This window comes from Alligator mississippiensis, chromosome 10 (assembly GCF_030867095.1).
Source record: "Alligator mississippiensis isolate rAllMis1 chromosome 10, rAllMis1, whole genome shotgun sequence".
Taxonomy (NCBI): Eukaryota; Metazoa; Chordata; order Crocodylia; family Alligatoridae; genus Alligator; species Alligator mississippiensis.
Genome location: NC_081833.1, coordinates 35598717 through 35626211, shown reverse-complemented (window position 1 = coordinate 35626211; position 27495 = coordinate 35598717). Strand labels below are relative to the sequence as shown.

General features: G+C 48.3%; 1 protein-coding gene across 1 annotated transcript in view; it reads right to left on the bottom strand.

Annotated features, from left to right (window-relative positions):
- CARMIL2 (capping protein regulator and myosin 1 linker 2) overlaps window positions 1–27495 on the bottom strand; it is a 129212-nt gene that overhangs the window by 52308 nt on the left and 49409 nt on the right. Inside the window, exons 17-28 of the mRNA XM_059713291.1 lie at window positions 26050–26119; window positions 24733–24814; window positions 23591–23687; window positions 22888–22945; window positions 19732–19904; window positions 17658–17726; window positions 16467–16560; window positions 16280–16375; window positions 15580–15708; window positions 9081–9194; window positions 5544–5719; window positions 657–744 (exon numbers count right to left, since the gene is read on the bottom strand). Of these exons, the coding sequence (XP_059569274.1) occupies window positions 657–744; window positions 5544–5719; window positions 9081–9194; window positions 15580–15708; window positions 16280–16375; window positions 16467–16560; window positions 17658–17726; window positions 19732–19904; window positions 22888–22945; window positions 23591–23687; window positions 24733–24814; window positions 26050–26119 (1246 nt within the window). The remainder of the gene's footprint in view (window positions 1–656; window positions 745–5543; window positions 5720–9080; window positions 9195–15579; window positions 15709–16279; window positions 16376–16466; window positions 16561–17657; window positions 17727–19731; window positions 19905–22887; window positions 22946–23590; window positions 23688–24732; window positions 24815–26049; window positions 26120–27495) is intronic.

Below are 27495 nucleotides of genomic sequence, written 5' to 3'. Positions count from 1 at the left end.
GAGAGATGGGAGGGATGTGACTGGGGGAAAATTTTCTGCAGGCAAAGCTGGCCAAGAAAATAAGGGGTGACCAAAAACTGTAGAGCTCCCATTCAGAAGAGCTACTCTCTAGTCACTGTGCTGGGCAATGTCTGGGCCCTGCTGCCTGCAGCACACCGTAAGTTTATTGTGGCTCTAAGCCCTTGGCTGGGAGAGGCAGGGAGACATGGAGCTCTTGGAAGCACAGCAGGCTCCAGGGATCTGAGGTGCTAGCCAGAGGAGTATACTAGAAAGTTCCTTAAAAGATGCTGCCTCACTCCGCAGCCCTGGGCAGGGCAAGCTGTACTGCTGATCTGGAGCTGGCATAAGCCAGAGCTCCACCCCTGCTCCACGCCTCTTGGGGAGGCTAGCACCCCTGTGGACAGTAGACCAGCATCCTTCTGGGAATGTCAGAGGAGGCCCTTGTGCTATTTCCTGCTTATGAACAGGGCAAGGCACAGCTTAGCCTCACCAGTATGAGGGCACCCCAAGCAAGTGAGGTGGAGAGCCCACTTGGCCTGTGGTACACACCATGCCCATGACACTAGAAGCAGATGGGAGGGAACGTTCCCTGCTTGTGGAACCCTTTGCCACACACCAAGATACAAGGAAAGAGTGGATGTACAAATGCCACTCACCAGCTTGCACTGAGCTATAGTCAAGTCCTCCAGAACCTCGTCGATTATCCTGTCCGCCACAGCTGCAGTGACAGACAGCTTGATCTCACTGAGATGGGAGAAAGGAGAGTTAGAGCCAGTGCAGAACCAGGGTGCAGGATACAGTGCACACCCTTCAGCCATGGGGCTCACACAGTGAGGGTAGAAGCGAAGAGGCAGTCATGTCAACAGCAGCTAGGTCTCATCCTGACCGCCCAGCAGTATAGCAACAGACCTTCTATAGGGGAGATGGGAAACAAGAGACCAGGCATCAGGGTTAAACAGGACTCCTGGCCAGTCTGGCATGCATGGGCTGTATCCTGCAGGCACAGCTCATATAGTCTGTTACCTGTGTCATGCCAGTCCCCAAGAGCTCCAGTCATGGACCCACCCCACTGTGCTGATCACAGAACAAAGATGGTCATCACCTCAAAGAGGTCGCAATCCCAGTGCAATCTGACCTTGCCTCTAGTCACTCCTGCCCCACACCTCCTGGGGGAGGCTGACACCTCTATCTGCAGTAGCTCAGCACCATGCTGGAACTGCAAACAAGGGCAGTGCTCAGCCCCACAGGCTCTAGTTCAATGGGGCTGGGCTGGGCTGGGCTGGGCTGGGCTGGGCTGGGCTGGGCTGGGGGGAGGGAACAGCAGTGGTGCTATGATGCCTTTCCAAATCCATAGGGACTTGATTGCAATCTAGGACTTCCAAGCTTATTTTGACCATCCTGGACCACTGACAAAGGCAGGCAGGCAGGCAGTGCTCATGTATTCGTCCCATGATCAAGGAAGTACAGCATCCCTTGGAAGAACAGGCACCTGCCCTTCTGCAGCTTAGGCACGCACAGAAGGGCACCAATCGTACCCAGGACTACTTGCACTGCAGAAGAAAGAGCTGCCACAGCCCAGGCAGCAGCGAGTGGGCAGCCCACATGGGGAGGCTGCCTGAATGCAATCTGCTTGTGCTGAGGCTCCTGGAGAGCTGCCGCCTTCACGCTGCCTGCTGTCAGCTCCCAGTGACAGGGCACAGGCTGATCTCCCAACAGGGATGGGGAGAAGCGCTGTTGATCTCCATGGCCCAAGTCCTGGGGCAAGAAAAGCCCTGGAGCCCTGGGCTTCACTTCCTGTATGACTGGGGAGGAAGTGCAAAGGGACCTGGCTCTCCCTGAACAGAGCTGCCCTGCAACCAAGCCAATTAGGGAACTCAGCTGTGTCTCAGAGCATAGGTACAAAACTGAGCCAGGGTCCTCAGTTCCAGCTTTGCCACTGGGGAGGAAGAGACTCCACTGCAAATACAAAGAGGGTGCACCACATCCCACGGGGCTCCTGCTTGTAAGGAACTAGCCAGGCTAGTTTCTTACAAGCAGGAATTAGAGAGGAGGAGAGGGGGGCATCTATTCTCTACACAAGCTGCCAGCTCCATATCTAAAGAAAAGCCTGTTTTAAATGGAATACCGTCAAAATGGTACCTTAGGCTGCCAGAACATTTGGCATACAGGGCTGAGGGCTTAAAACCCTGGGCTCTACTCAAAGCTCTGCCCCAGACTTGCACCTGAGGGAACATGCCTTTGCCTTGGATTCCCCATCTGTAAAATGGGCCTGATGCTCCTGCATTTCAATGGGGCTCTGAGCTATAGATTATTAAAAATAGGCCTCTACATTTCAGAGGAAAACAAGGTTATGGAGATCCAGAAACTATCTGCCTGTCCAGTGTGCAACTCCACAAATGTCATTTATGCGTGGCTGTTACCATATTTAATTATACTATGATCCCTCCACAGGCCCCACACCATGGCCCATCCCCGTTTCATTTGCAGAGCTCTATGCCATAATAAAGGGACTATATTTGAACTGTTGTAATCTGGATCTTTATTTAAGTGCACTGCATTCAATGCTGTTGCTTGCAGCCATGTGGGCCATTGTGCACTCAGAGCTGCTGTGCAATCCCCAAACACTTGGAGCTTTCTGGAAATTTCCTGAGGTCACCCTCCAATCACCCCACCACAACTCCTGTTTGGACCCCCAGTGATCAGGGAACCCAACCATATCTCCAAGACCTGGTATAAGCCCTATTTGCAGCCTTGCCCACTAGAACAGTGGTGCTCAACTTATGGCCTGTGGGCTGGATTTGGCCCACAGCTCCCCACTGGTCCAGAAATTTGGTGATGGGGAAATGGTGGCAAATTAATTGCCACAGCACAGCCCAAAGCCATGGCAATGGATGCAGCCACCATTCCTTCACCATCACATTTCTGAGCCCATGGGAAGCCCCATGATCTGAGTGACATGGCCCTGCACACCAAATCACACCAGTGAACAGGGTGGGTCTGCACCTGTGGACCTATTCTGAATGCCAACCTTGCACTGGATCAAGCCCATGGACCAACCCTGTGCTGTATCCAGCATAAAGACTGGCCCCTCAGGGCCAGACAGGCTAAGCACTATTCTAGAGGCTCCCATGTTCAGAGGAGGAAGTGTGAGAGGAAGAGATCAGCCTTTATGCACACCCCCCTCCCCCAACTTGCCCTCAAGAATGACTGCTAAAAGTCACTGGGAGCAATACGTGGAACAAAGACGTTATGTGTGATACTGAGTAAGCTCAGGTCTCACTGACTTCACTAGGAGATGCAGCTGCTCACTACCCTCAGGCATGACCCCTTCCTTATCAAAGGCTGGAAGGCAGACATGAGAGATAAGTTCTGGCCTGTGCAGCCTGCGCAGCTCTACCACAGAAGAGAGGTCACAGAATGCATGCTCCAGGAGAACAGGATTTCACTTTGCTTGCACTGAGGACAGGAAATACTTTGCACAGAGACAGCGAGAGGTAGAAGGCATCCATGCGAGCCTGCCACAGTGCAAGTGAAGTGCTGCTACAGAGCAGCTTATCCTAGCAAACATATGCCTCTCTACCTTGCTCCCAGGGCTCCCACCGTCACCATGTAGGGTAAGTCCTCACAGGATCTGTGGAAACCTGCCTCATCAGTGATATCTGTGCACCCAATTTTCCCTTCCCAGCTGCCTACTCATGGAGCAGCATCCTGATCTGAGCCCTGCAGTTAGATCATGCCTTTTTTCAAATGGAGGATAGGGCAGAAGGAACCCATCACACAGTCAGCCATGCTGCTTACAGTTGATGAGGTGCATGGTGAACTGGGCTAGTCAAGGGAAAAAGCATGGAGTGTTCAGGGGAAGCTCTGCATGATTAAGCCACAAGCAGGAAGGCTGGTGCCAGGAAGCAAGCCTGCCCTCTGTGTGCCAGGCTACCATAGCAGCAGCTGCAAATCCCAATAGAAGCTACTACTGCACCATGCAGACAACTGCATCTCTGTTTCAACCCTGCTGAGTTGGGCTTGCTCACAACCCCCTGGGGCAAGGACTCTCTTTTTGGTAGACGAGTCAAGTAAGAGCTCTACTATCTTTGTGGCAGAGCTGACTCCCGGCCCAGTCTTGCATTTTCTGTCAAGGATAATGTAAAATTGGGACAAGATGACAGCAGTTCAGGTGCACGAGGTACTCACCCTGCCAGGATTTCTTCCCACATACACTTTGCTTGCCCATCAGCCTTTTGTTTGAGGTACCACTGCCCTGAGCTCTCTCCAACCAACACCCAGTGCTTAGGCAAAGTACTTTACTGCTCCTGTGCTAAAGTCAAATATTTGCCAGGCTCTGGAAACAGCAGAAGACAAGGCCTCCACTTGGTGACAGAAGCTGCATGTAACTCAGTGAGCTGTGACATAGGGCAGCCCTTCAGCCAGCTTCCTATTTGCCATGTGCTTGCTTAGCCTACAAACCATGGAGCAGACCCAGTGATCTAAAAAACTTGGAGACAGGAGCTGCTTCCCCTCCTCACAAAATAATTCTGGCTGATGACACTTCCTGTGTTCAGGAGGTGTTGTCAGATGCAGACTGTGCAGTCCTGAGGCAGATACAGACAGCCAGAGACAAGTGGAGGTGGCAGCACATTCAGAGAAAGGATAACAATATTCCACATCTCTCACACAGATCTTCTTGTCTTCTCTTAAAAGAGGTCCCAAAAAACTCTCCTGCCCCATGCAGCTCTGCTCTTGGTCCCTTTCACCCCATGCACTTCCTAGACTCCTTTCTTGGTAGACACAGAGCCTGCTCTCTATGAAAGCAAGGGAGACACCCCAGATTTTCCTGGGTGTGCACAACTGCAGGTCTGGCCCTTGGTTGCCTTTCTCTGTGTTTTAGTGCCAACAGTCCAAGTTCCCAGCCACCCAACCGCTCCTCCAAAGACTCTCTCATCAAGCCAATCTTTGCTCTCCCATGCTTTGTCTTATTTAGGATATGCCTACACTGACTGCAGATCATGTAGGTACATCCAAGCTAGTTTTAAAGAAGCTGGCATGGGCTCCATTAGCTGTCCAGCTATGGTAGCACAGAGCTCATGGAGTGAGAGAATTCAGAGTTCCTCATTGCCTTGGCTGTAATCCTCAAAGGACTAGCTACTTTAAAGCTAGCTTGGATGTGTCTACACCAACTGTAGTCCCAGCTATGCCTGCAGGGTAGATATCCCCTTAAACTGCAAGCTCTTAGATGCAGGAAGCTCACCTGGTCTACACTTGTAGAAGGCTATGCAAATTCACAGCACCATAGAAATGGTTGATGGCAGCAGCAGTGTATGAACTTGCTGATGTCTAGGAGAAAAGTAAAGCATTGGCCAAGAAGATCCAGTTTATTCCTATCCCCTTTGCTCTGAGTACTGCATCTCAGCAGTTTACCATTCAGACAAGTGCAGCAGATGCTCCCTAGTTCTGGTGAGGCAACCATAACTGTTCACCAACAGGGATGTTTTTGTGGATTGTATTTGAAACATGTGACTAGAGACATTATAAAAACTCAGGGTACGCACTTTAGCTTGTTGAACACATCAGTGACCAGTTGGTCTAGGATGACGCTCAGGTTGAGGTGGTCCTGAAGAATGACCCTTTCAGACATTGCGTTGATCAGCTGATCCCGAATGCCACTTTTCTGCAGGATTTTGGGACACAGATTCTGTGTGGTATCCAGTGTGGCCTGCATCAGCACCTGAAACATGAATAAAACCAGAGAAGAGACAGTGAACAAGGGTTGTGTTCGCATACATAGCTTGCTTTAATAAACAATCCATCTGTTACATGCCCAACTGCCACACACAAATATCGTTGTAGGATAGAATATTCCTTCAAAGCAAAAGCATCCCACATGCAGCCAATGGAGAAAGGACAGAGTGTGGATATATGGAAACCGTATATTCTATCGTATTATGATCCACCCATTGATTTGTATGGGTTCAAGAAAGAACAATGCGTGCAGGAATGCTAAGTCCCCACTGCTCAGTACAGCTCAGGCCCTTCTACATGACAGAGGGAACAGGAGGGAAGGAGTTCTCAAAAGGGCTTTTTTCTGCTGGTTGTTTTTAAATCAGACAGTCTGGTCTTGTCTTCCACGGGTCCTGAAAGACTTTCTGGCTGAGAAGAGAGCTAGGATATGTCTGGTAACACATATTCCAAGGAAGTGAGATCTGGATGGCTGTGGGAAGAACCAGATTTTATTGAGATCATTCCAAAAGCTTTGGGTTTTGTTAGAAAATCTCTTTCTTAAAAAACTCAGCAAAGCCATTCCTTCAAAAGGACATAGAGATTTTAAACCATAGCTTTGGGTTAGCCATCAAGACCTCCACTGAGAACAACAAAGACCAAAACTTTACATTCCTGATCTCAGAGGTTAAAAATAAATAAAAAGGAAAAAAAAAAAAAGATTACTTAGATGTCCCTTAAACAGAATTCCACCTTTCACACTTTCTCTATATGCCATAGAAAAGCAAACCCAGAGCTGACACAATTCTTCACCTCTTCAGGTCACCTTTTAAGACGAATGAATTTAATTTTGTCCATTTCATGCCAATCAAAAGGTGATCCTGGGGCTGCTGACAAGGTGCCAGAGAGGCCCTTCATTAACAAATTCTAGCTGTCTTCTGCCAATTGGAGAAGGGCCATTTTCTAGTGTTTAATTGAAACAGCAAACAGTTCAGCAAACAGAAAGTGCCCCTGCTAGACAGGCCCTTTTACCCTCTAACAGGTGACTTTCAAGTGATGTCTCTTTGAGGACAGCAGATTTTATGAGACGTTTCTTTCCTGGGCACTGGGGAAAGCTAAGGTCAGCTAGGCAATGCTAGTCTGGTCTATTAGATACAAATAGTTTCCTTTAACCTCAACCTGTATGTCCCTAGTACACGCCATTGCATGTTTCAGATTTCCAGTTCAGCAAGCAGCCACCAAGACAGTATGTTCTCTGTTAAATACTCACTGCCTAAGAGCGTTTGTAGACGACACTTTAAAGTGGGTTTAAAGCTGGTTAAATGCCTTTTGCATCACTTTAATGGCACTGCTGTTTGCAGATTTGGTGGCGTATGGCACGTTAATTCCAGCTGCCATAGCACATTCAGCGGTGTAATACACCTTAAATGACTTTGGGGCACTGCAAAGTTAAACTCCTCTGGGGAATTTTAGTTTCCTACCCTACAGCCACGGAGGGAAGCACTGGGCTCCGTGAGGCTCAGGGACTGCGCAGGCAGACCATGCAGACAGCCTGGCAGCAGCTTGGTAAGGCAGACTCCACAGAAGGGGTGGGGGGAAAAAAAAAAAGTGACAAGCCTGATCTTCTCCCCCTCCGCGAAGCCTTCCTGCCTGCCTGAGCTGCACAGGGGCCCAATTTTTCCCTCCACAGCTGTGGTGCCCTTCAGGACTGCCCAAGCTGGGTGCCCACAGGCAGGTGCCACCTGGCCGGGGGGAGAGGGGCCGGTTGTTGTTGCCGCAGAGGGAACCACCAACCCCCCCCCACCTCCCTAGCTCAGGGACCGCTCTGCCCACCAGCAGCTTGCTCTCCCTTCCCTGCTGCTGGAGAGGCAGGCAAGGATTGGGCTCCAACATGGGTGTACATGACATGGGGTTTTACTTCGTCGTAAATTGAAGTGGTGTTGTTAAAAAAACACTGCTTCAATTTAGGGAGAATTAAACCCCCATGTCATGTAAAAATGCCCTAAAGCAGCAAACAGCCAATTGGATGAAGCCACATCAGTTCCATTTGGGCTGAGCCAATCATTTAGAGGGTGTCCCAAGATGTGAAGGACCTTGAAGAAAGTTGGGGCTCAGATGTAACTTGACTTCCCATGTAAAAGACATGGTCCAAGTGTCATGTGAGGGGAGCACACAATTCAGAATCAGGCTTGCTGAGGGATGTAACTTATAAGCTTGAGATTTGTTGGAGAAAAACTCCTTAGCTCCCAGGCAGATGGCTAGGCAGAGAAATAGCTTTGTGTGTTTCCTTTTTAACTTTACATTAATAAATCAGCTCCCAAGTAAGGGTGTTACAGTACAATTGCTGGGGAGCCCTACAGGGAATAATTGAGGCAGCTGATGAGCCCAATACCAAACCAGGTAAGCCCAGGCATCACGGAGCATGGATCCTTTGAGTGTTCCAGCCAGAGAACTGTGCCCTGAGGCAGAAGCAGGGGAGACAGGTTGTTGAACTGCCTGAAAACTCTGGCAGCATGTCTGGGGGGATAAGGCACTTCTGGTATGGTGCAGACTGGAAGGCCAGCTCCAGAATTGCCTTTCAGCTCATCCTGGCTCCTCTTTGACATGGATGTAGGTCCTCTGTGACACTGATGCAAATCTAGAGCGACTCTTTAGAAGGTACAGGAATCATTTCAACCCCCCCCCCCCCCCCCCCCAAGTCTCAGAGCATTGCTCTCACTGCAACTGCCCAGAGAGCTGGCTAAATAGAACACATCTCCAAGTTCAGCTTGTCTGGTCACAAGAAGGCAAGGCATGAAGAAGCAAATATATCAGAAAGAGCAGGAGCTACAATAATAAAAGAAAATCCAAAATCCTGAACTTTCCTCCTGGTACATGATAATCCTCCTGGCATGGGCTGCCAGCTCTGCTCCTGTGCTCATGACAATGCCCACCAGAAGTGGTATTGAGCACCCTTGCAAGACCACTTGACCATGCCCAGATGACTACAGCTCCCAGAGAAACAGTCTGCCCACATGACAGTGAGCAACTGCTAGGAACTAGCCTGGCCAGGTTTCCCACTAATAGCTCCCTAGTTTTGTGTGCCCTGCAGAATGAGGAGATCCAGGGCTGATCCCACTGAAGACCAGGGGAGAAGGGGTTCCCAGGAGAAGGCCCAAGGATGGAGAGAACTGCTCTTGGAAGGGATCATGCCCATGAAATCTTTTCAGTCTAGTGGAGGGAACACAAACCAATCTCTGGGCAAGATTCTTGTCCATAGCCTTTTCCCAAATTGTTCAGTCTCCTTGCTGTCCAAGGCAGGCAATGGCCCAGGGATGTGCTTTGCTCCCTATCCGCAGTAGCAACAGTGCCAATACTGTTGCAGTGCCTACCTGAATCTCACGGCTGCAGGCCTGCAAGGCTTCTTCTGTAAGGCTTTCCAATTTATGCTGCAGTTTACCATTCTGGTAGGGAGCATCTCCTGCCTCATATAAGAGTGGCAAGATCTGTGGGGGAAAGAGACATCTCAGAGGTGAATGGACTGGTCTCCAAAAGACCTAGAAAACCCACCAGGGCATGAATTATCCGCAGATCAGCTTTAACACCTAGTTCTTCATTGCCATGTTAGTTAATTTTCACTTACTCTGCCCCACACAACATAAGCAAGCACTGCATAGGCTTCCATCCCCTGCTGGCCACTCCTTGGCTTCCCGCAGCTCAGCCAACACAAAGCCCTTGGGCCACCATCTGCACCCCACAGCTATTTCAGTCTCAAGCTGCTCCCAGCCCAACCAAGGCAGTTCTATTTGGATCTGCAGTTATCCTTGCTCCACCCAATGCCCTGTTCTCCGCTCTAGTGGGACTGTCTTGAGCACAGAATATTAATCATATCCATGAGCACATTGGGTGCTTGTACACGTGACAGATTTAGTCTATAGGGTTTTATTCTATGCCCCCTAAATTGAATTTTTTAAATTTTTTCTGTCATGTTACAAAAAAGGACCTGGTCCTTTTTTTTTTTTGGCAGAGTTGGAGCATGCCCACGGGTGGGGAGGTGAGCTGCCAGTGGACTGAGTGGCCCCTGAGCTGTAGGGGGCCCCAGTCCTTCCCTCCATGGTGACGGCGCCCCACAGGACCACTCGGGTGGGCTGCTAGCAGGCCAGGTGCTGCCCCAGCTTGGAAGTAGCACCCAACCTGATCCAACTGTTCTTCGATCCCACCCAGGGAGCAGGACCTGGCAGACTTCCAGCAGGGGGCTTGAGGAACTGTTGGATTGGGCTGGGTGCTGCCTCTGAACCGGGGCAGCACCCAGACAGCTAGCTGCCCGCCCGGGAGGCCCCAGGGGGCACCACTGCTGTGGAGGGAAGGACCAGGGCCCACCACAGCTCAAGGCCCACTGGCAGCTTGCCCCCTGGCCATGGGAGAGGTGGGCAGGCTCTGTGGAAAAATAAAAAAGGGTAGGACCCCTCACCACTTCTGCTTTCAACAGCTGCCTGAAGCAGCAAGGAGCCTGCCCGCCTCTCCCATGGCTGGGGGGTGAACTGACATCCGGATGCACACAACAATGCAAATTCATCTAAAACACCCAAAACTGGCGCACGTCTAATGTGCAACACCATTAAGCCACATAAATGACATTTTCGTCACATGTACAAACATCTGCTGGTTTCATGATACCCCCCCCCAACCTCACCTGTTTGCCAGGCTAGGCTAGGGTCTGAACTAATCTAGATATTTCCACCCTTTCTTGAGCTCTCTTAGTCCAAGATCTCCACTTCTCTCTCCTTATCTCTTTGTTGATTTCTCTTTATTGACTGCCTGCTCCCTTTTGTTGTTTACCTAACAAACAGAGCTAGGTCAAGCCACACTGCTCCCTTGATGATGATGTCTTCCTGCCCTTTCTGTCATCTTCACAGCATTAACAGCATCATCTTGGATTAAATTTCACTGGAGCGCTTCACTGCTCCCCCCCCCCCAGTGAGACAACAAGCACTGTCTTGTGTTTATCCCACTGTCTAGTCACTATGAGCATAGTTGGCTTTAGAAACGTCACTAGCTTCCCTGTTTTGTGGCAATTCTGAGGACCTACCACTAGAGATATCTGAGGGGAATAGAGGGCCACTGACATCAACTGAATGGGAAAAGCAGGTGGTAAAAAATATAACCATTATATCCACAGCCACTGACACAATCACAAGGGGCACATACACAGATCCCTCTGCCTCACTCCTCCAGCTCTGCTGTTTGTCTTGCTGTACCCAAGTGGAACTGCTTTAGACCCTTCTAGAGCTCAAAAGAGCACGTTTCCCATCCAGGCAAGGTGCTGAACATACAGCAGGTGGGAATCAGAGATGTTGTTGCACTAGCTCATCCAACAGTGAGGGTGACCCCAGGGAACAATTAACCCCTTCACCACTGGCATGACTTCAGCCAGGACAGTCCCTGCAGGTCCCAGGCTGGAGTTCCCCCGGGTAGGACTGGAGAGTTTGCAGTCCATCGGTAATCCGTGCCAGCTCCCTTCAGGTGAGAAGCTGCAGACAAAGTTCACCCACTCCAGCATGTCAGCCCAGATCACTCTCCACTAAAAACTGCCACAACATTACCACTTTCAGCTGAATGAGAAAGCCAACTTTACTCCCTGAACAGAAAACCCACAGCATTTACAAACTTCTCTCTACAGAGCCAGAGGCAAACACAGACACACTCCTGACGCTTCCAATAAATTCCTTGGGTAAGGAATTATTAAGACTGAGAACAAGAGCAGTGACTTAGAAGTAATAATCAAGGCTGCCTTAGCTGAGCCCTCGTGGAGACATCACCTTCCTATCCTGAGGTACCAAAAGCACTAGAGAACACCAGCTGCATCCAGAGGCTTTTGGACCTGTATCCCCATGCTCTTGTCAGCTTTGGCAGGTGTGACTTAGGAAGGCCAGGCCAGCATAGCCAGGGCAGGACCAGAGCAGCCTGGTTCTACTGCTCTCTGATCAGATGAAAATGCCTGCAATGGAAAAGCAAAGCAGGCTGTGTTTGGGCCTGTGTCAGAGCATTGTGGCAGGAAAGAGTTAAAGCCATTTGAGTCCCTTAATTATGCATCTCCTGAGTGGCAGATGTTTGCATTTTCTCAGCTTAGTTCTGACTGAATTTTCTGGCTGGCTAATGGAGGCTAATTACAATGTTCTCACAAGGCCTTTCCCCCGCACGCAACTAATATTTGTCTGAGTCTTCACTTTGTCATAACAGGTTATTTGTGTGAGTCTCCTCAATGTCTGAGTCCTCCATGGGGAGCAGGGGCTCCATGGAGGTTGTGCAGGACCACAGCCACACCTTGTTCTGCTCTCCCTGGGAGGGGTCCCTTCCTAGGGATGTACCTACATCTGCAGGCAGGGGTTGTGGAGGACAACACAGGTGGGAGCATAGCCCTCCTCCACTGTGGATATCTTGGGGATCCTCATCCCTGCAGGCCCTAGAAGGCACACAGGGGGGTGGGGGGGGATGGGGGACTTTGCCTGAGTAAGACAGATGGCTTGATGAGCTACAGGAAGCATTTTGAAACCTCCAATCCCAACTGAAATCTGTGAAAGAAAAAGAGTGGGACCCCTATGAGACTTGGGAAGCTAGAGCATCCCCAGGATGTCTACACCTGATAGGACTGTGCTTGCTTGATAAGAGCTACCTCCCCACCCCCACTTTCTTCCCCCATGGAGTGTCAGCCACCCAACAAGCCTGGGTGGGAATGCTGGCTCCTTTTGGCCCATTGGTTTCTGGGATCTGCCAAGTGCAGTAAGTATGGGGTTACTGCAAAGAGCTTAAGATGGCTGGCCAGGCAATACTCTTCCCATCAGTGGTGGCAAGTTGGACTATGAACAATGTCTGTGAAGGAGCTGCAACAAGTTTCCCCAGAACTACAGATGGACAAGATGCTGCACCCCTCTGCCCACCTGCCTGACTATCTCCTGTCACTGACACCTTCCCAAGCCTCATGCTAACCCTACTCCTCCAGTTCACAGCAAGGGAACATCTTGGGAGGTCTACAAGAGCTTTGGTGGGGCACAAAGCCTGGAAAGGCTTCCCCTCAGTAAATAAATTAATCTAATCCCCATTCCCAACTCTGAAGTTAAGAGCTGTCAAAGAAGAATCCTTCTAGCACCTGGCAGCTGGAAGCAGAGATGGGTGACATTTTTCAGTTAAAAAAAAAAAAAAAAAGCACTCTGGCAATGCCAAAACATTTTGCAAATGTGTGTCAGTTTTGCAAAACCGTTGTGCTGAAAAACAAAATATTTGAAAAGGCTTAAACAGGTTTCACTGCCACATGTTCAAAACAAAACATTTCCTTTTTCATTCAAAACTCTTCAGTTTTATTGTAAAACCTTAAAGCCTCCATGTCTCAGTACTGCTTTCCATCAAAAACAAAACTTTTTGGGTTCACCAGTTTTATTTTGATTGCACAGAACTGCCAGCCAAGTGAAAAGAAAAAAAAAAAATCAGCTCTCCACTCATATCCTCTTTCACTGGAAAGTATTCAGTTACCTTCCTTGATTTCTCCTCAAACTGAAGCTCATCTTCCCTTTTCTCTGTGGACAAGCCGTGGATAGCAGGATCTATTCATGTAGCAGGCTTGCCTATCTTCTCCTGGCTCCTTGAGCTTAGAGAATTGCCAAAGTGATTGGTGGGGCAAACCCACCAATCAGAGACCAGCAGGGGAGGAGCCTAGGGAGGAGTCTGCCCTGCCCTAACTTCGGGGTGAGGCAAGGAGTGGACCTAATTGAAGACTGCGCTCCACCTCCCCCCCATTCGCCAGTCTTCAATCTGGCAGCAGAGCCCCAAAAGGGTATGTAAGGAGCTGCATGCACAGCACGTGGTGGGGAGGCAACGAGGGACAGAGAAGAAAGAAAAAGCTAGGGCTGAGGAAAAGCTAGGGAAGAGCTACCCAGGGGGTGCTTCTAGTTGCCCTGAAGAGCCCAAAGACTCCACCGTCAGATGGGAGTGGCAGGCAGCCATGTCCCCAATCCCTCACCATGAGAGAGCATGGCGAGCCAGCGTAGGCATTGCTGTATGGAGGGTCCGAGAGGGACCGGGACCTTGGGAGCCACTCAAGGCGGCTCGGGTCTACAACCCAGCACAAGGCCAGCACCAGTGCAGATGCCACCAGTGGTGATGCATAGGGGGTGCACATTACTCGGTGAGAGTGCTGGCGCACCCTGACAGGCAGCGTTCCCGCGGGTGGGCAGGTGAGAGTGCTAGTGCCCCTCGAGAGCGCCAGCTGAGGGGAGTGGGGGCACCAGGCAAAGTGGTCCCCTCGTGGCCAATCATGCTCACCTGGAAGTGCCAGCCATGCACTGCCGCCACTTGCAGGTTGGTGGGATTGGCCACAGGCCTTCCCCGGTTGCTGACTGTCCACTGCGGGAGCAAGTGCCCCCCCTTCCCCCCCCTACTCAGGAGGCACCAGTGGACACTGCTGCATGGTGAGTCATTGTCGGGCCGAGGGCCTTTGGAGGGGGCAGGGAGCGGTTTGGGCCCCATTCCCCACTGCTGGGTGCAGGGGCCCATGGACAGTGCAGCCTCCACAGTACGGTGGGCCTGTACTGGAGCCCCAGCCCTGGGCACACACAAGGCGGCCAAGGCACACAACTGGCTGAGCAGGCTGAGCCATCCAGGCATGTGAGCCAGCCAGAGACCTAATGCGGGGACTGAGACAGAGCACCCGCTGTAGAAGCTGCTTGCCTAGCTGTGGAAAATACCCCGGGAACCCTTGTTGGACCCTACTCACCAGGAAGCACAAGTTCTTGGGCAAGTGGTTTCCCACCAGGGAGAATCATAGTGGATAGCCGCATCAGAGGGGTTTTATGCTAGAGAGAGACTCCTCTACAGGGGGGTATTTGGGATTACCAGACATTCTGGAGTGTTTTTAACTGCTTGCTGTGTCTTATATTATGGAGTATTTATTAACTGTTTATTGTGCTTTATAATTTGGGGTGCTTACCCATCAATTGTTGGGACATACTACCATCTGGGGACCTGTGGGCAAGGTTTCTTTCATGGGTCTTGGGAGAATGCTATACTTACCTGTTCTGTTATTTGCTGACTTGAATATATTATATGTAAATATTTATCTTTATCATCTATCCAGTTTATTCTATCCCCTCCCCTTTCATTCTGCACCTGAATAAACCATGTATATAGTTAAGGTATTATGTCCTGGTCTTCCTCTATAGAGAAGGGGAAGCTGCAAACAAGCTGCAGTTTCTATCTCTAGCATGTACACTCTGTTGACCATCCTCTTCTATTGGAGAGGGGAGTACACTCCCTGGTACACCTGGGTTACATTCACATTAAGTTCCCATTTCCCAGGAAAAGAGCTAGAAACTGTTTTGTTTAATTCAAAGGGAAACTCTGGTCTCCTGGTGACAACCTCCTTTGATTTCTAAGCCTCTGCCATGGTACAGTTTACACACACATAACTACTTTTAAATTTAGAGTTTCAACTTATCTTTCCCACTGGGTAGCTCAGCCAGGGTAGCGCCTACTCTTTTTGTCACAACATGAGGAGACTCTGGGGGACACGCTTTGGAGTTCTCTATTTTTGTGTGTCCTCATTCAAGAGCCCCTTATCCAATCCATGTCACATTTGCTAGGATTAAGTCTACCCCAGCCCCAAGCCTAATGCACAAATTTTGACAGGGATTTTGCTTTGTTTGTTGCAGCTGGGGAAAAGGGAACAATACTGGACTTAAGACAGAAGTGCAACCAAAGTCCTAACAACAGGGTGGGAAGGACAATTCTCCTTTATTTGATCTTCTTCAGGACTAGGCTAAAAGGCAGGCAGGAAAGGCCAGAGTAGTGGGAACAGCATTGTGGTGCACATCAAGAAGCAGTGGTAAATCAAAAACTTACACTGATGGAATGGTTTGCATTCTTAATGGATTCCTCTGCACAGAGGATATCAGCTTCCACCTCTCTCCCCAGGCATGAGTTCAGAACATCGATGTGCTTCTGTACACTGAGGCACAACTCATTCACCATCTAAAGCACAGCACAGACAGTGGTTATACATCAGGGTATGACTCCAGCAACCCTGCAGTCTCTGAGGAAAGATGGCCTTGTTTTTGAGGCACAGGCCTGGTATGCAGGGGCTCCATGACCAATTCACTGGGTGACATTTGGGAAGGCCGGTGAACCTGTACCCTGCCGCAGTTTCCCCAGCTACAAAACAGGAAGCCTGCCCTTTGCCTGCTTCTCCAGGAGGTTGTGAAGTTTTGCTCATTGGTATACAATTAGCAAGAAGGGCAGACATTGTGTCAGCCCCTGACACTAATATTGCTATAGCTAATTGTGGGAGCAGACCTTGGTACCAGCTAAGGAGGGTCAGGGGCTACATTCTGCTCTGGTGTTTGCCATCCAGAAGCAGACGGCTGGGTTCAATCCTGCCAGCACTAAATGAGTGCAGAAAAAGGTGCAATTTGCATGAGTTACATCCACGTAACTCCAACCCCAGTGCACTCTAGGGCCCAACCACCATTCCCTCAGACTTCCCAACCTTGGCTGGTTCCCAGACAGGTGCAAATCAAGACTTTGGTGTTTAGCCCCCCTTGACCTGTTCGGATGAGCTGGTCACAATCCCCTGCTGCAGCCGAAAGGTTTGCTTGGGCAGGGCTCGCCGCATCTGGTTCCTCATTAGGCAAGATTGTATCTGCAATGTGCAAAAAGCCAGTCAGCAAGAAGGGTTTGGAGTCACAGGGTCAGTGAGCAGCATCAGGACCTGTCCTGCTCAAGAAACCAACCTTGTGCACCGCTTCTTCTGTTTTTTCTGGATTGTTCCGATATGCTTGCATCACATCACTCATTGGCAAAGGCATGGACTTCAGGGTGTAATTCCTAAGGAGGCAACATTATTTAGTTAAGGTTAGAAGAGTATCTTGAATTGTGATGGTTCTTGTATTCGCACAATGCTGTCTGATATTACTGCCTCTGCTTTCCAAAGGAACTTGAGGTAAACGACCCATATTTTCCAAGAATGCATCCTTAGCACTTTCTGAAAAATTGATAGTTTTAAGATGTTTCAAATGGAGAATACATCAAATTCATTCATGCCCTCAATTTCATCCTCTGGAAAAATGTGTGGTGATCCCTTTCTGCCTTCTGGGGAAGAGGGGAAGGATAAGGTTAAGATCAGTAATGTTCAAACAGCACTTGGAGATCTGTGGATGCAAGGTGGTGGGGAAGGTTACAGTGTATCCTACTTCCTCAACAGGCTGTCCCAGTGCTGTATTCCAGCTACAGCACTGTGCAGCCACCTCAGGTTGCCACTGAGCTTTAAACATCCTGTCCACCTTGTCTTCTTCTCAAATTTAACTTTCACATCCTTCCCCCTACCAGGTGCCACTCCTCCCTGTCCTGCATTCAAGTATTGAGGCTTCAGAACAGTGCAGCTAGCACCACCTCTATCAGAGATAATACATGAGATGCATTAAGGACTTGATTCTATTCCACCTATTGGGTGGAGCTAAGTGTGATTCTATTTCACCCTGTTTAAGTCCTGAAAATCCATTAATACATCTCACAAAAATCTGACCCTTAACACTGAGTCACAAAAAAACACTGAAGAATAGGACACATTCATCTTCTATATTAACTGTTTTCCAGGGACTCCAGTGGGATGCAACAGAATCTCAGCAAGGCACTTACAGTTCTTCCTTGTAGGCACGTATCTGGACTCTAACCCTCTACTGTTTCCATAATAGACACAAAACTGGGGGAGCCCCCAGCAGATGAAGGCATCATCTCTATGAGGCAGAAGCTCTGATGCCCTCGGAACCCATTCTAGACTTTGTTCTTTGTCAGTATCACCTTCCCAGTAAGCAACCAGGGTGAATTCCCTGCAGGAATGATCCCAAGCCAGAACTTCCCACACAGCAGCAAATCCTGAAAGATGGCACTGAGGATCTAAGGCAGAGACTCATCCACTCACCTACCTTTCCAAAGCATGCGCAACATCAAGGAAACCATTTGCCGTTGTGTTGTTTCTGTCCCAAATGACTGTCCTGGGAAGAGAAGAGAGATGTGAGCGCCCTCCCAAAAAAGAGTCCTCCTTAGGACCTATTCTGTAGGTGAATTAGAAGCAGAGATGCAGCCATCTCAAAGGCAAACTTCGCCAGACACCTAAGCAAGCTTGTTCAGCCCATTTCAAGGAGACAGAGGATTATATTCTCCAGTGCAGGGTTGCCAACTTATACCCACCCAGACTGGATCCAGTCCAAAGAACCACTGGATCTGGGCCACGCAGCTTGGGCTTCACAGGTGTTTGGTAGCAGGAGCTTTGCCTGTCCTGCATTGCTCTGTGGCTGGGCACCTGGGAGCTTTCCCATGCTGGGCCCAAACGGCAACTGGGAGAAGCAGCAGTGTAGGGGTCCTAGCACTAGCTTACCCTGGTCCCAAGCTGGGCCATTCCAGCCAGTGGCTGGAAAAGCATTCCCTTCCAGGGCTTCCAAATCCAGGCCAGGATTTGAGGAGATCCTGCAGGCAATTTTAGGCAGCACAAGCAGTATTAGTCATCTGGGAGTGAAGAGAGAACCACAGGCTCTGTCTGTTCCCAGTAGCCTCACTGAAAAATGCCATTTATATGCAGCCCAGGCTTGCCTCTTCTCTACTGCAAGGGATGTTACAAAAACCTCAATCAACCCACAACTTCCTACTGAGGTGTATTTGAATAGGGCTGAGAAGAGTAGCGCCCAAACACTTGCCCTGCTGTGGCTCTGGATAGTGTGAGAAGCCAGTGGAACTGCAATTACCTTCAGTCAGAGAAGAAATGAGTCCAGCGACTCACCTGTGGAGTTTGCTAGTCAATTTACTGACACTGCTCAGAGCAGTGAGGCTCCTGTGCTGGGAGAAGGCATTTTTTTAGGTTCCCATTGTGCAAACAGCTCCATTAAGCCCAAGACTAAAGAATTAATCGAGTCTGCTCCTCATTCTAATTAGAACGCTTTAGCATCACCGCAGCGTCATGTATGGGTTTAAAAATGACCACTGGGGCGCTTTAACTAAAGCGTCTCAAATGAGCTTTAGTTAAAGCATCCCACAGCCATTTTAAAATGTGTAGGGGCTTAATACGCGTGGCACTGTGGCATTTTAATTAAAGCAGCTTTCCGGAAACCACTCTAATTAAAACACTCCCCCCACCCCCAACCCTGAGCATGTGTATAGGCACCCAAAGAGTGGTTACACCTCAGTAACCCAAGCGACTCTGGGGAAAGTAGCAGGGCTAGGGTAAAGCATCTGGGCTGCCCCACTTCCTTCTGTGTTGTGTGGAAAGGTGCTAAGGGGCACAGCTGTCCAGACGTGCACTATGACTTGGTCTGAGCTGAGAGGAGTTGAGGCGCAGCCATTCTTTCCCTCTCAAAGCAGAACAACTTCCCAAGCAAAGCATAAGACAATGGCAGCAGGAATTCCGCTCCTCAGGCCCGTCTCACTGCTGAAGGGGCTTGGAGCCAGTCAGTGACAGTGGTGCAGGAGAGATGTCCCACTCCACCAATAGCAGTTTGGGTAAGGGCAGCACAGGACCAATCAGGAGCCCTGTGGGATGGGCAGTGCCATTCCCATACACCTTTGACATACCAGGTGTCAGGCCAGGTCCCTTTCTATGTTCCAAGGGGCTGATGGATCCAACAGCTCTCACCTTCTCCCAGCTGCCTACCCATAGTGCCTAACAGGAAGACAGACATACCAACAATCACAGGGTTTCCCTTTAGAAGCTAGAAACCCTGAATTCATAGCCCTGGTTCCTACCCTGTCCATGATGCTGCTTGAAGAACCTGCAGAGGGCTGTCAGGTAATGGTATAATTAGTGCTGATAGGCAATGGCATGGAGATGCAATTGCAGAGTAACAGACACCTGCTTCTTATCCAAGCCCCACAAGTTGGCATCCACTTCATTAGCTGTGAAAGCCTCATGCAGCACTTTCACTGCAGCCAGGACAATGCCAGTGCACAGCACACCCCCACACATGCCCAGAGGGAAACAAAGGAAGTAGGGGGTCCAGATCCTTTTACCTGAGCTTTGTGTTGATCTGCAGGGCTTTGGCTAGCATCCTGGCTCCTGTGTCACCCATTGTGTTCCCGCTGATGTCCAACTTGGTAAGGCTAGTATTACTGCCCAGAGCACTCAGAAGGACATTGGTTCCTGATTTCAGCCGTGAGTCAGCTACTGACAGGGACTGAAGAGGCTGGAAATAAAATAACATAGGGAGAAATGTCTAGGTATGCCTGGTAATGCAGGATCCTGGTTTCTCTCACGCATGCATTATTTCACTGCACAGATGGAAACCTGGTGGCTGCCTGCACAGTGAGATTTGTAGGTTCCTTTCCTCCCCCAAACTCCCTGTACAGAAAGGAGAAAGCCAGTGAATGGCAGAGTTCCCCAAAAGGTTCCTTCTGGAGCATCCATTGCCCTCCACATGCTTTATGATCTCCAAGCTGCATGCTGGGTCTCTCAGTGTGCTGCTTTGTAGTTTCATTGTGATATGGGCCTTGGCAGTCACTAACCGCAAGAGAAAATAATAATGAGAGCAAATTTGAGCCAGATCAAGATACCACATCTCACCAGAACCCAGATGTAGCAACTGGAAGTCTTTTTCATAAGGAGAACGGGCATGAGTGAGAAATCCCCATAGCATCATAGGAAATCCTGAACCTCTGGAGATTGTCTAGTGTCATCCCCTACTCAAAGCAAGACCATCCCTATCCAAACCATCCTATACAAATCCTTGTCTAACCTGTTCTTAAAATTATACAAACAAGTCTATCATACAATTACAAGGCACATAGCCCAAAGATACCATGGACACCCCCAACCTGCCACAGGTAATGCCAGAGGAACAGGGTACTGTCAATGACCTGCCAATGCAAGGATTGTTAAATACACTCAAGAGACCCAAGGAAGAGGACCATGCCCCCTGCTACAGAGGACGGCAAAACTCCCCATAGTCTAAACCAGTATGACTATGGGATAGAATTCTTTCTTGACCTCAAAATATGGTGATCAGTTTGACCCTGAGTAGACAGGCAAGGCCCTCTAACCAGGAACTTCTAGGTTTTAGTCCCAGTAGAAGCATCAGTACATCCCAGACAAGATCCCCAGCCTTTACTTACATCCAGTGCTTCTGAGCAAGGCAAAACAATCCCCAACAGCTATAGCAACAGGAGGGGGAAGATTCCTTCCTGGTCCCGTGTGTAACCAAGCAAAGCCCAGAAGCTTTAAAAAAAAACAGATACCCTCTACTCTGTTCTACAATTTAGAGACAGCAAACAACTCCACACATCACCCTCCCTTTCTACCATCCTTTCCCCTCCAAAAACTAATCCCAGCTCCTTTAAGCTTCTTCTGTAACTAAGTCAGTTGTAGAACTGCTTCATTTTGCTGCTAAGCATGGTTCTCTCCAATATCAATTTGCTCTGGGCTGCAGAGCCTCCCAGGTGGCATGAATAGGATATACACCCTTGCAGCCTTGCAGGTAGAACCTTTAAAAAGTTCCCAGGAGAGTTACCTCCCCCATGATGGGATCATCCTCACCTGCCCACGTGAGCATCTGGGCAGTGATTGCTACTATTGGTGCAAGTAGTCACAACAGGGAGAGAATGATGAGGTTGGAGGCAGTTTACTTAGTCTACACAATTTCCCCTTCTGCACAGTATGGATAATAGCACTGTCCTGCTGCAGAGGGCTGTTGCAAAGATAATTACACTAATAATAATTAGGTGCTCAGCTATAATCTTTGGGAGGGGATGGAGCGGGTAAGTATCCTGACAGATGTGCATTCCTTTGATCCATAATACACAAAGGAACCAGGAAGAAAAAACACAGGACAACAATTCAAGGGAAAGGCAATAGATGAACAAGAGCAGAGCTGCACCTGACTTGATGCGAAGCCCAGCTTGAGCAGGAGGAGGGAATTCTGCAGGACAGAGCCACTGTGTACACACTATAAAAGCCTGGCAGTCAGGCAAGGTCAGAAGAGGGGAAACTAATCTAATGAGATCTGGGCTAAACAGACTAGTTTTGCCTCTGGTCACAGCTGTTTAATACACTATGCAATCATTACAGATTTTCTTTTAGGTCTTAACTGCAAAGATAAAGTTATGTGTGCATCTGCACCTTTGCCCCTTTTTTCTTTTTTTGTGTGCTTCTTTTACAGTTTGAAATGGTTTGAAAGGAATTTCTTTACATTAAATTTCCAGCTGGGGCTAAGCTGTACTCCACAGAAGACTCCATGAATGACTGGAAGACTAACAGGCTTATGACAACCCAAGCAACAAGACTGAAAACTAAGCACCTGACATGGAAAGAATGTTTAAATCAACATTGCTTTCTTTTGTTGCTATTATTAGTGTTTGTTTGTTTTAAACTTAAATGCCTGAAAACCAGTTGGGAGAAAAGATCTCTCTGCGAAAACATCAACATTTTAATTAAGTGTGGTATACTCCAATCATGTTTCAGTTCTCTGGGCCTAAGAGTAAACCTTCCACAAAACAAGGAAGACTTGGCTTGATATCCTTTTTTTTTTTTTTTTTTTAAAGGTAGAAGGCAGGGCAGAGTGGCACCTTAGAGACTAATTCACTGAAAAAGGCATAAGATTTCATAGGCAACCACCTACTTCATTAGATGGTATGAACAAATATGACATCTTTGTAAAGCAGAAAAGAACTGAGCCAGGTATTTTTCTCTTTGCCAGGCATGATGACATGAGGATCTAGTCCCTGTTTGGTCTAAATAAGCCTTAACTGCCTCCTTAGTTCCTTGAGAATAGACTCCATGATATCAGGTCCTTCTACACAAAATAAGAGTCCCACCACCTTCCTTCTGGGCTGCTCTTCAATCCCTCCATGTTATGAGATGTGTCTTTACTGCTCCTTGAATTGACAGACAGACTCTGCAAGCTCTTGATTCCTTTATTAACACTTGAAAGCACTTACATCATTCATTCCAGATTAAGAAAAGCAACAAAGAAAGAACAAATATGTCTTCATGGAGAATAGAGATGGTGGATCACTGACCTTCTCAGAGGAAGAGAATCTTCCATGGCCCAGCTGTCACTCACCATAAGGCAATGCCGTGCATAGAGGCTGTTACCACAGAGCAAAGCCCTGCACTCATTCACCTCATCCTCTTGGTTCAATAATATGATGATGTTCATCACAGCAGGTACTTACACAATCATCCTCCTGTGTGAGCTGAACAATCCGGTGAAGAACATCAGCAAGACTGTCCCTAGGGAAGAGGGTCAGAGCTGTCAGTTATAATCTTCAACCTGGAGCCAAGAAGCTTGAAGGTGTGGTCATGTCGACTCCTAGTTGAGGACCATTCTGTTTTGGCTTAAAACTACTGCCAACAGGTACCACAGCAGAATGGTTTTTCCCAACCTGTAGGTAGCTATAATTTCCTCAGTGATAGTTAATGCACCCTCTCCACTTATTGGTCAGAATGGACAGCTCTCCCTCTCTCAGGCCTCAGCCCCACTTCAGTCACATTTCCAACACATCTGCATTAGGGCAAGTGAGCATGAATGCAAAAAGCAAGAGGCCCTGCCCATGCACGCTTGCACTAGCTACCTATCCCAGCACAGCAGGCCTTGGGGAATTGTGACAGCAAATGACAATACAGTAGGGGCTGCAGTGTCATGGCTGAGCTGTTGACCACGGTTCTAATTTATAGGAACAATGCAATATAAAAAGGTGCAGTAAGCAGAAAGCTGAGTGGTTATTAACAAAGGATAACTATATTTGGAGCTGCAATTTAATAAACAAATGTAATATTACTACTTAACATATATCTATATTTATAGAAAACGGGTATTATGATCATACCTATCAGAGTCCTACCTAGGTACAAGCAAATATGTCATGTTATACTCACTTGGATTTGATGCTAAAATTCTTTCCTAAAGAGACATGCCTAATGGATTTGCTTCTCCCAATAGACAGCACCAAAGTGACCATATCAGAATCAAAACCTATAGGAAACAGGAGTGACAAGAATCATCCAAAATCAAGTCCAGTCCTTCAGAAATGCAGTACCCTGAAGAGGCTCAGAGCAAAGATGACAAACACAGGCCCCTAGAGATACATGAGCTGAACTCACCATGGGACGCCATGACTTCATCTGCAATGGGATTGTTCTGATCTATCCAGCTCCACCCTTTTTAAATACCAAAATCTACCTTCCTAATTGCAGGCCAGGCACCAGACATAATTGTCCTGTGATCCTAAGGCTTCCAACAGAGCAGAGCAGCAGAAATGTCTATGTGCAATATGACAGCTAGAGCTTTGCAGGAACCATCAGAAACTCCACGATTTCAAATTTATTTTCATTCTGAACTGGAACAAAATAAAGGAATTTGGACAATTCCTCTTTCAACTTCTCATCCGATTATAAAAGTTAGAAGGCAAAACATTTTGGAATAAAAACCATTTCAAAGGAAAAAGCAAAATGTTTTGTTCTTGCAATATCAACTATCAAACAATGCTTTATTTCAATGTTTTCCTTTAAATGAATTTTCAACAAAATCAGCATGTCTCCCTGTTCCTCAGTGGCAGCCCATACCATCAACCAGCCCTACCTGCAACACAGTGGACAGTGTACCCACAAGCCATACCATGCTTGCTCCTGCTTTTAACATGAATTAATAGAGACAGAAGCAAAAGTTAAGCACCAAATAACAGCAGTGGTATTTTTTCTTTCATAGGAAGAGGGATCGCAAGGAAATAGAGAAACAAACCTATGACTAGGTGGTATTCACACAAACAAGTTCTTAGATCCCCGTAATACCACACAATGCACAGGGCAGCTCAGAGGGCCACCTCACTTCGGAAAAATATGCTCTGCCATGTTTTATATGGTTATTTTACTGAGTTCATGGACTCCTGCCTTAGTGACCATTGTGGCAGGTAGTTTATCTTGTTTTTTGCTGAGCAATAGCATGCAGCCTTGTGCCAAAGTGAGTAAGAATACAGTCATTTCCAGCCATTGTGAATAAGAAACCCCCTCCATATACTTACCATTGTCTGATAAATCCAAATCACTAATTGAATTGGCATCAAAAATCAGATCCTGGATCACCTGGGCACCTGCAGATCTCAGCTTCAAACAAACAAACAAACAAACAAACAAACAAACAAACCTATAAAAAGGAACATTTTCATTTCTATAAACAAACATCTGGCCATGGGAAAGTCCAGTCAAGGATAAACAGAGCTAGAATCATTCTGAAATACAGGGCAAACATTCCACCCACTAAAAACTACCTGCTGAGTGTTTTCTTTTATTACAAGATGAATTTATTCCAACAGGAAACAGAAGTAGATCCATCAGTGAAAGTGCTTGAGAGATACTGTGTGTAGAGGAAGCAGTAAAAGACGATATCCCAGAGCACTGAGACAACATGTTTTAGTCATGGGACACAAAGCATTTCACGGAAGACCACAGGCATCACCATCCACATTTGTGGATGGGAAGGCAAAGGGATTAAGAGAGCATTTTCAAAAGACCCAAGTGACTTAAGAGCTCAAGCTCCAGCCTCAAAAGCCACTTAGTAGTCTTGGTCCCATTGACTTCCCAGAGGACTTTTGTCCTTGAGCCATTTAAGCACTTGTGAACCTTTCATCCCACCCACAAGACCCTCAATAATGCTTAGAAATTGATTATGATGCCCTTCGCCCATCCCAGAGCCTTAACTGCCAGCAGGATCACTTCAGAAGGTGCTGTTAATTAAAGATATCTGTAAAACGCTGCAAAATCCTCAGAGAACAACACTAACATTCAGGCTCCAGCAGGAAGAGCATTGGGCTGGCTCACTGAATCTCCCAAATGAGTGTTCATATGCAAAATGGGCACCATAATTCTTAGCTGCTTCTCAGGGTGCCGAGCAAATTGTACAGTACTCTGGAGCTGCAAGGTACTACTAAGTTGCTTTATATTATTAAAAGCATAATGCAAATGCCAGGGATTTCATTTAGAACCCCTCATGCTTTATCAGTGTCAGTGGCTTTATGCTGGATACACTCCCTGGTTTTACATTTTTTGCACAGGAACAGCTTATAAATGCACAAAATCATAATCAAACAGGAGTAGACAGTTGCTAACTTCCCCAATGGACAGAAGTGTAACTCAGCACCACTACATGGCTCTGCCCAACCTTGATGTTCTTTAGTGGGAGCAACATGGGCTGTGCACCCACAGATGCTCAGATCAGAAGCACCAGCTGACTTTGGTTGTCAGTCAGCTTTGGCTCCACTTTAAAAGGAGGGTAGTTGGGTCACTGCAGGGTAGGTCTCATTCCACTGCTCAGCCCTGCTTCCTCATAGTTATGTCCTCACCTCACAGTTACTAAGGTCCAGGTGCAGGTCACTGATCTGACTGTTATATGCCAGACCCTGGAGCAAGGCCCTGAAAATGAAACAGAAGGAAAGGGTGGGAAAGCCACTGCACAACTGCTGTGGGACATAGAGCAGAGGATGCAGGATACGCTCCTCGTCACCCCAAGGGAACCCTTCAAGATCTATTACTAACATTGCTACCACTCACCCTTCGAGGAGCAGCATATGCCCAGAGATGATGGCTAGGTAACATGCTATCAGTGTTACTATAAAATCCTGGCTGCATAAGCAGTCCTGGTGTTTGTTCCCCGAGCCTACAGATGGGCAGTCCATCCTGACTGCTCTGGGTCCCAATAACAAGCTTCATCACTACCCACTCTGTGTCATTCCCTTACAGCACTGACTTGCTGCCCACCACCACAGTGTAAAAGCACCTTCCACCTAACTGAGTCTCCGATTAAGATTCTTCTGGACTCCATGGAGCATCTGGCACTGCACACACTTTGGGGTCCCTCTACTATCCTCTGCTGTGCAGTAGGAGGCTCACTCTCAAAGGCTTGCCCTGGCTTCCCACAGGGCTATAAATTAGGTAAGGATCAATTGGGAACAGACTGGGCCCAAAGACCACCTAGTCTGGACACACAGGAAACCTACTGCCACAGAGGACAGCTAGAAATATTAACTGGGCTTTGCACTAAGGGAGTCCCTGAACAGCGTGTCAGGGTCTCAGCCAGCACCAAGTTTTCCATGACCCAAGTGATTCAGACCGTACCTGCCTACAGACCAGTGTAATCCTCTCACATTCATCTGAGCAGGCCCACACAGCCAACAGGCCCTCACAACAGACCCAGGGCTCAAACTGCTTGTTCTCCCCATTTGCTGTTGCCATTGAAAAAAGGTGGTGGCACCCTCTACAGCAGGGGTGCTCAACCTCTAGCCTACGGGCCAAATACAGCCTGTGGAGCCACATCTGGCCCATGGGACTCCCCATGGATTAGGAAGTTTGGTGGCAGGGGAGCAGGGACCATTAATACCACCTCCCTCCCCGTTTACCAAATTACCTCACCCACCTTTCCTCCATAGTCAGATGGGGTCAGGCCAGGCACTCTTCTCCTTGTGCAGCAGGATCAGGGTTGAGCTACACCCCCTTCTCCCCACACAGCTGGATAGGGGAAGGACCACACCCCCTTCTCCCCACACAGTTGGATAGGGGAAGGACCACACCCCCTTCTCCCCACACAACTGGATCAAGGCCAGGCTGCTCTTTGCCATCACACCTGTCCCAGGTAACAGCCACCACACCTGTCCCAGGTAATGCACTCCCCATCCAGCCCACAGGGGTAAAAGATTGAGCACCACTGTTCTAGAGGACCATGTTTTTCTATCACACATGCATATGCATACACACACTCACACACACAGAGGACACTTACGCTCGTTTACACA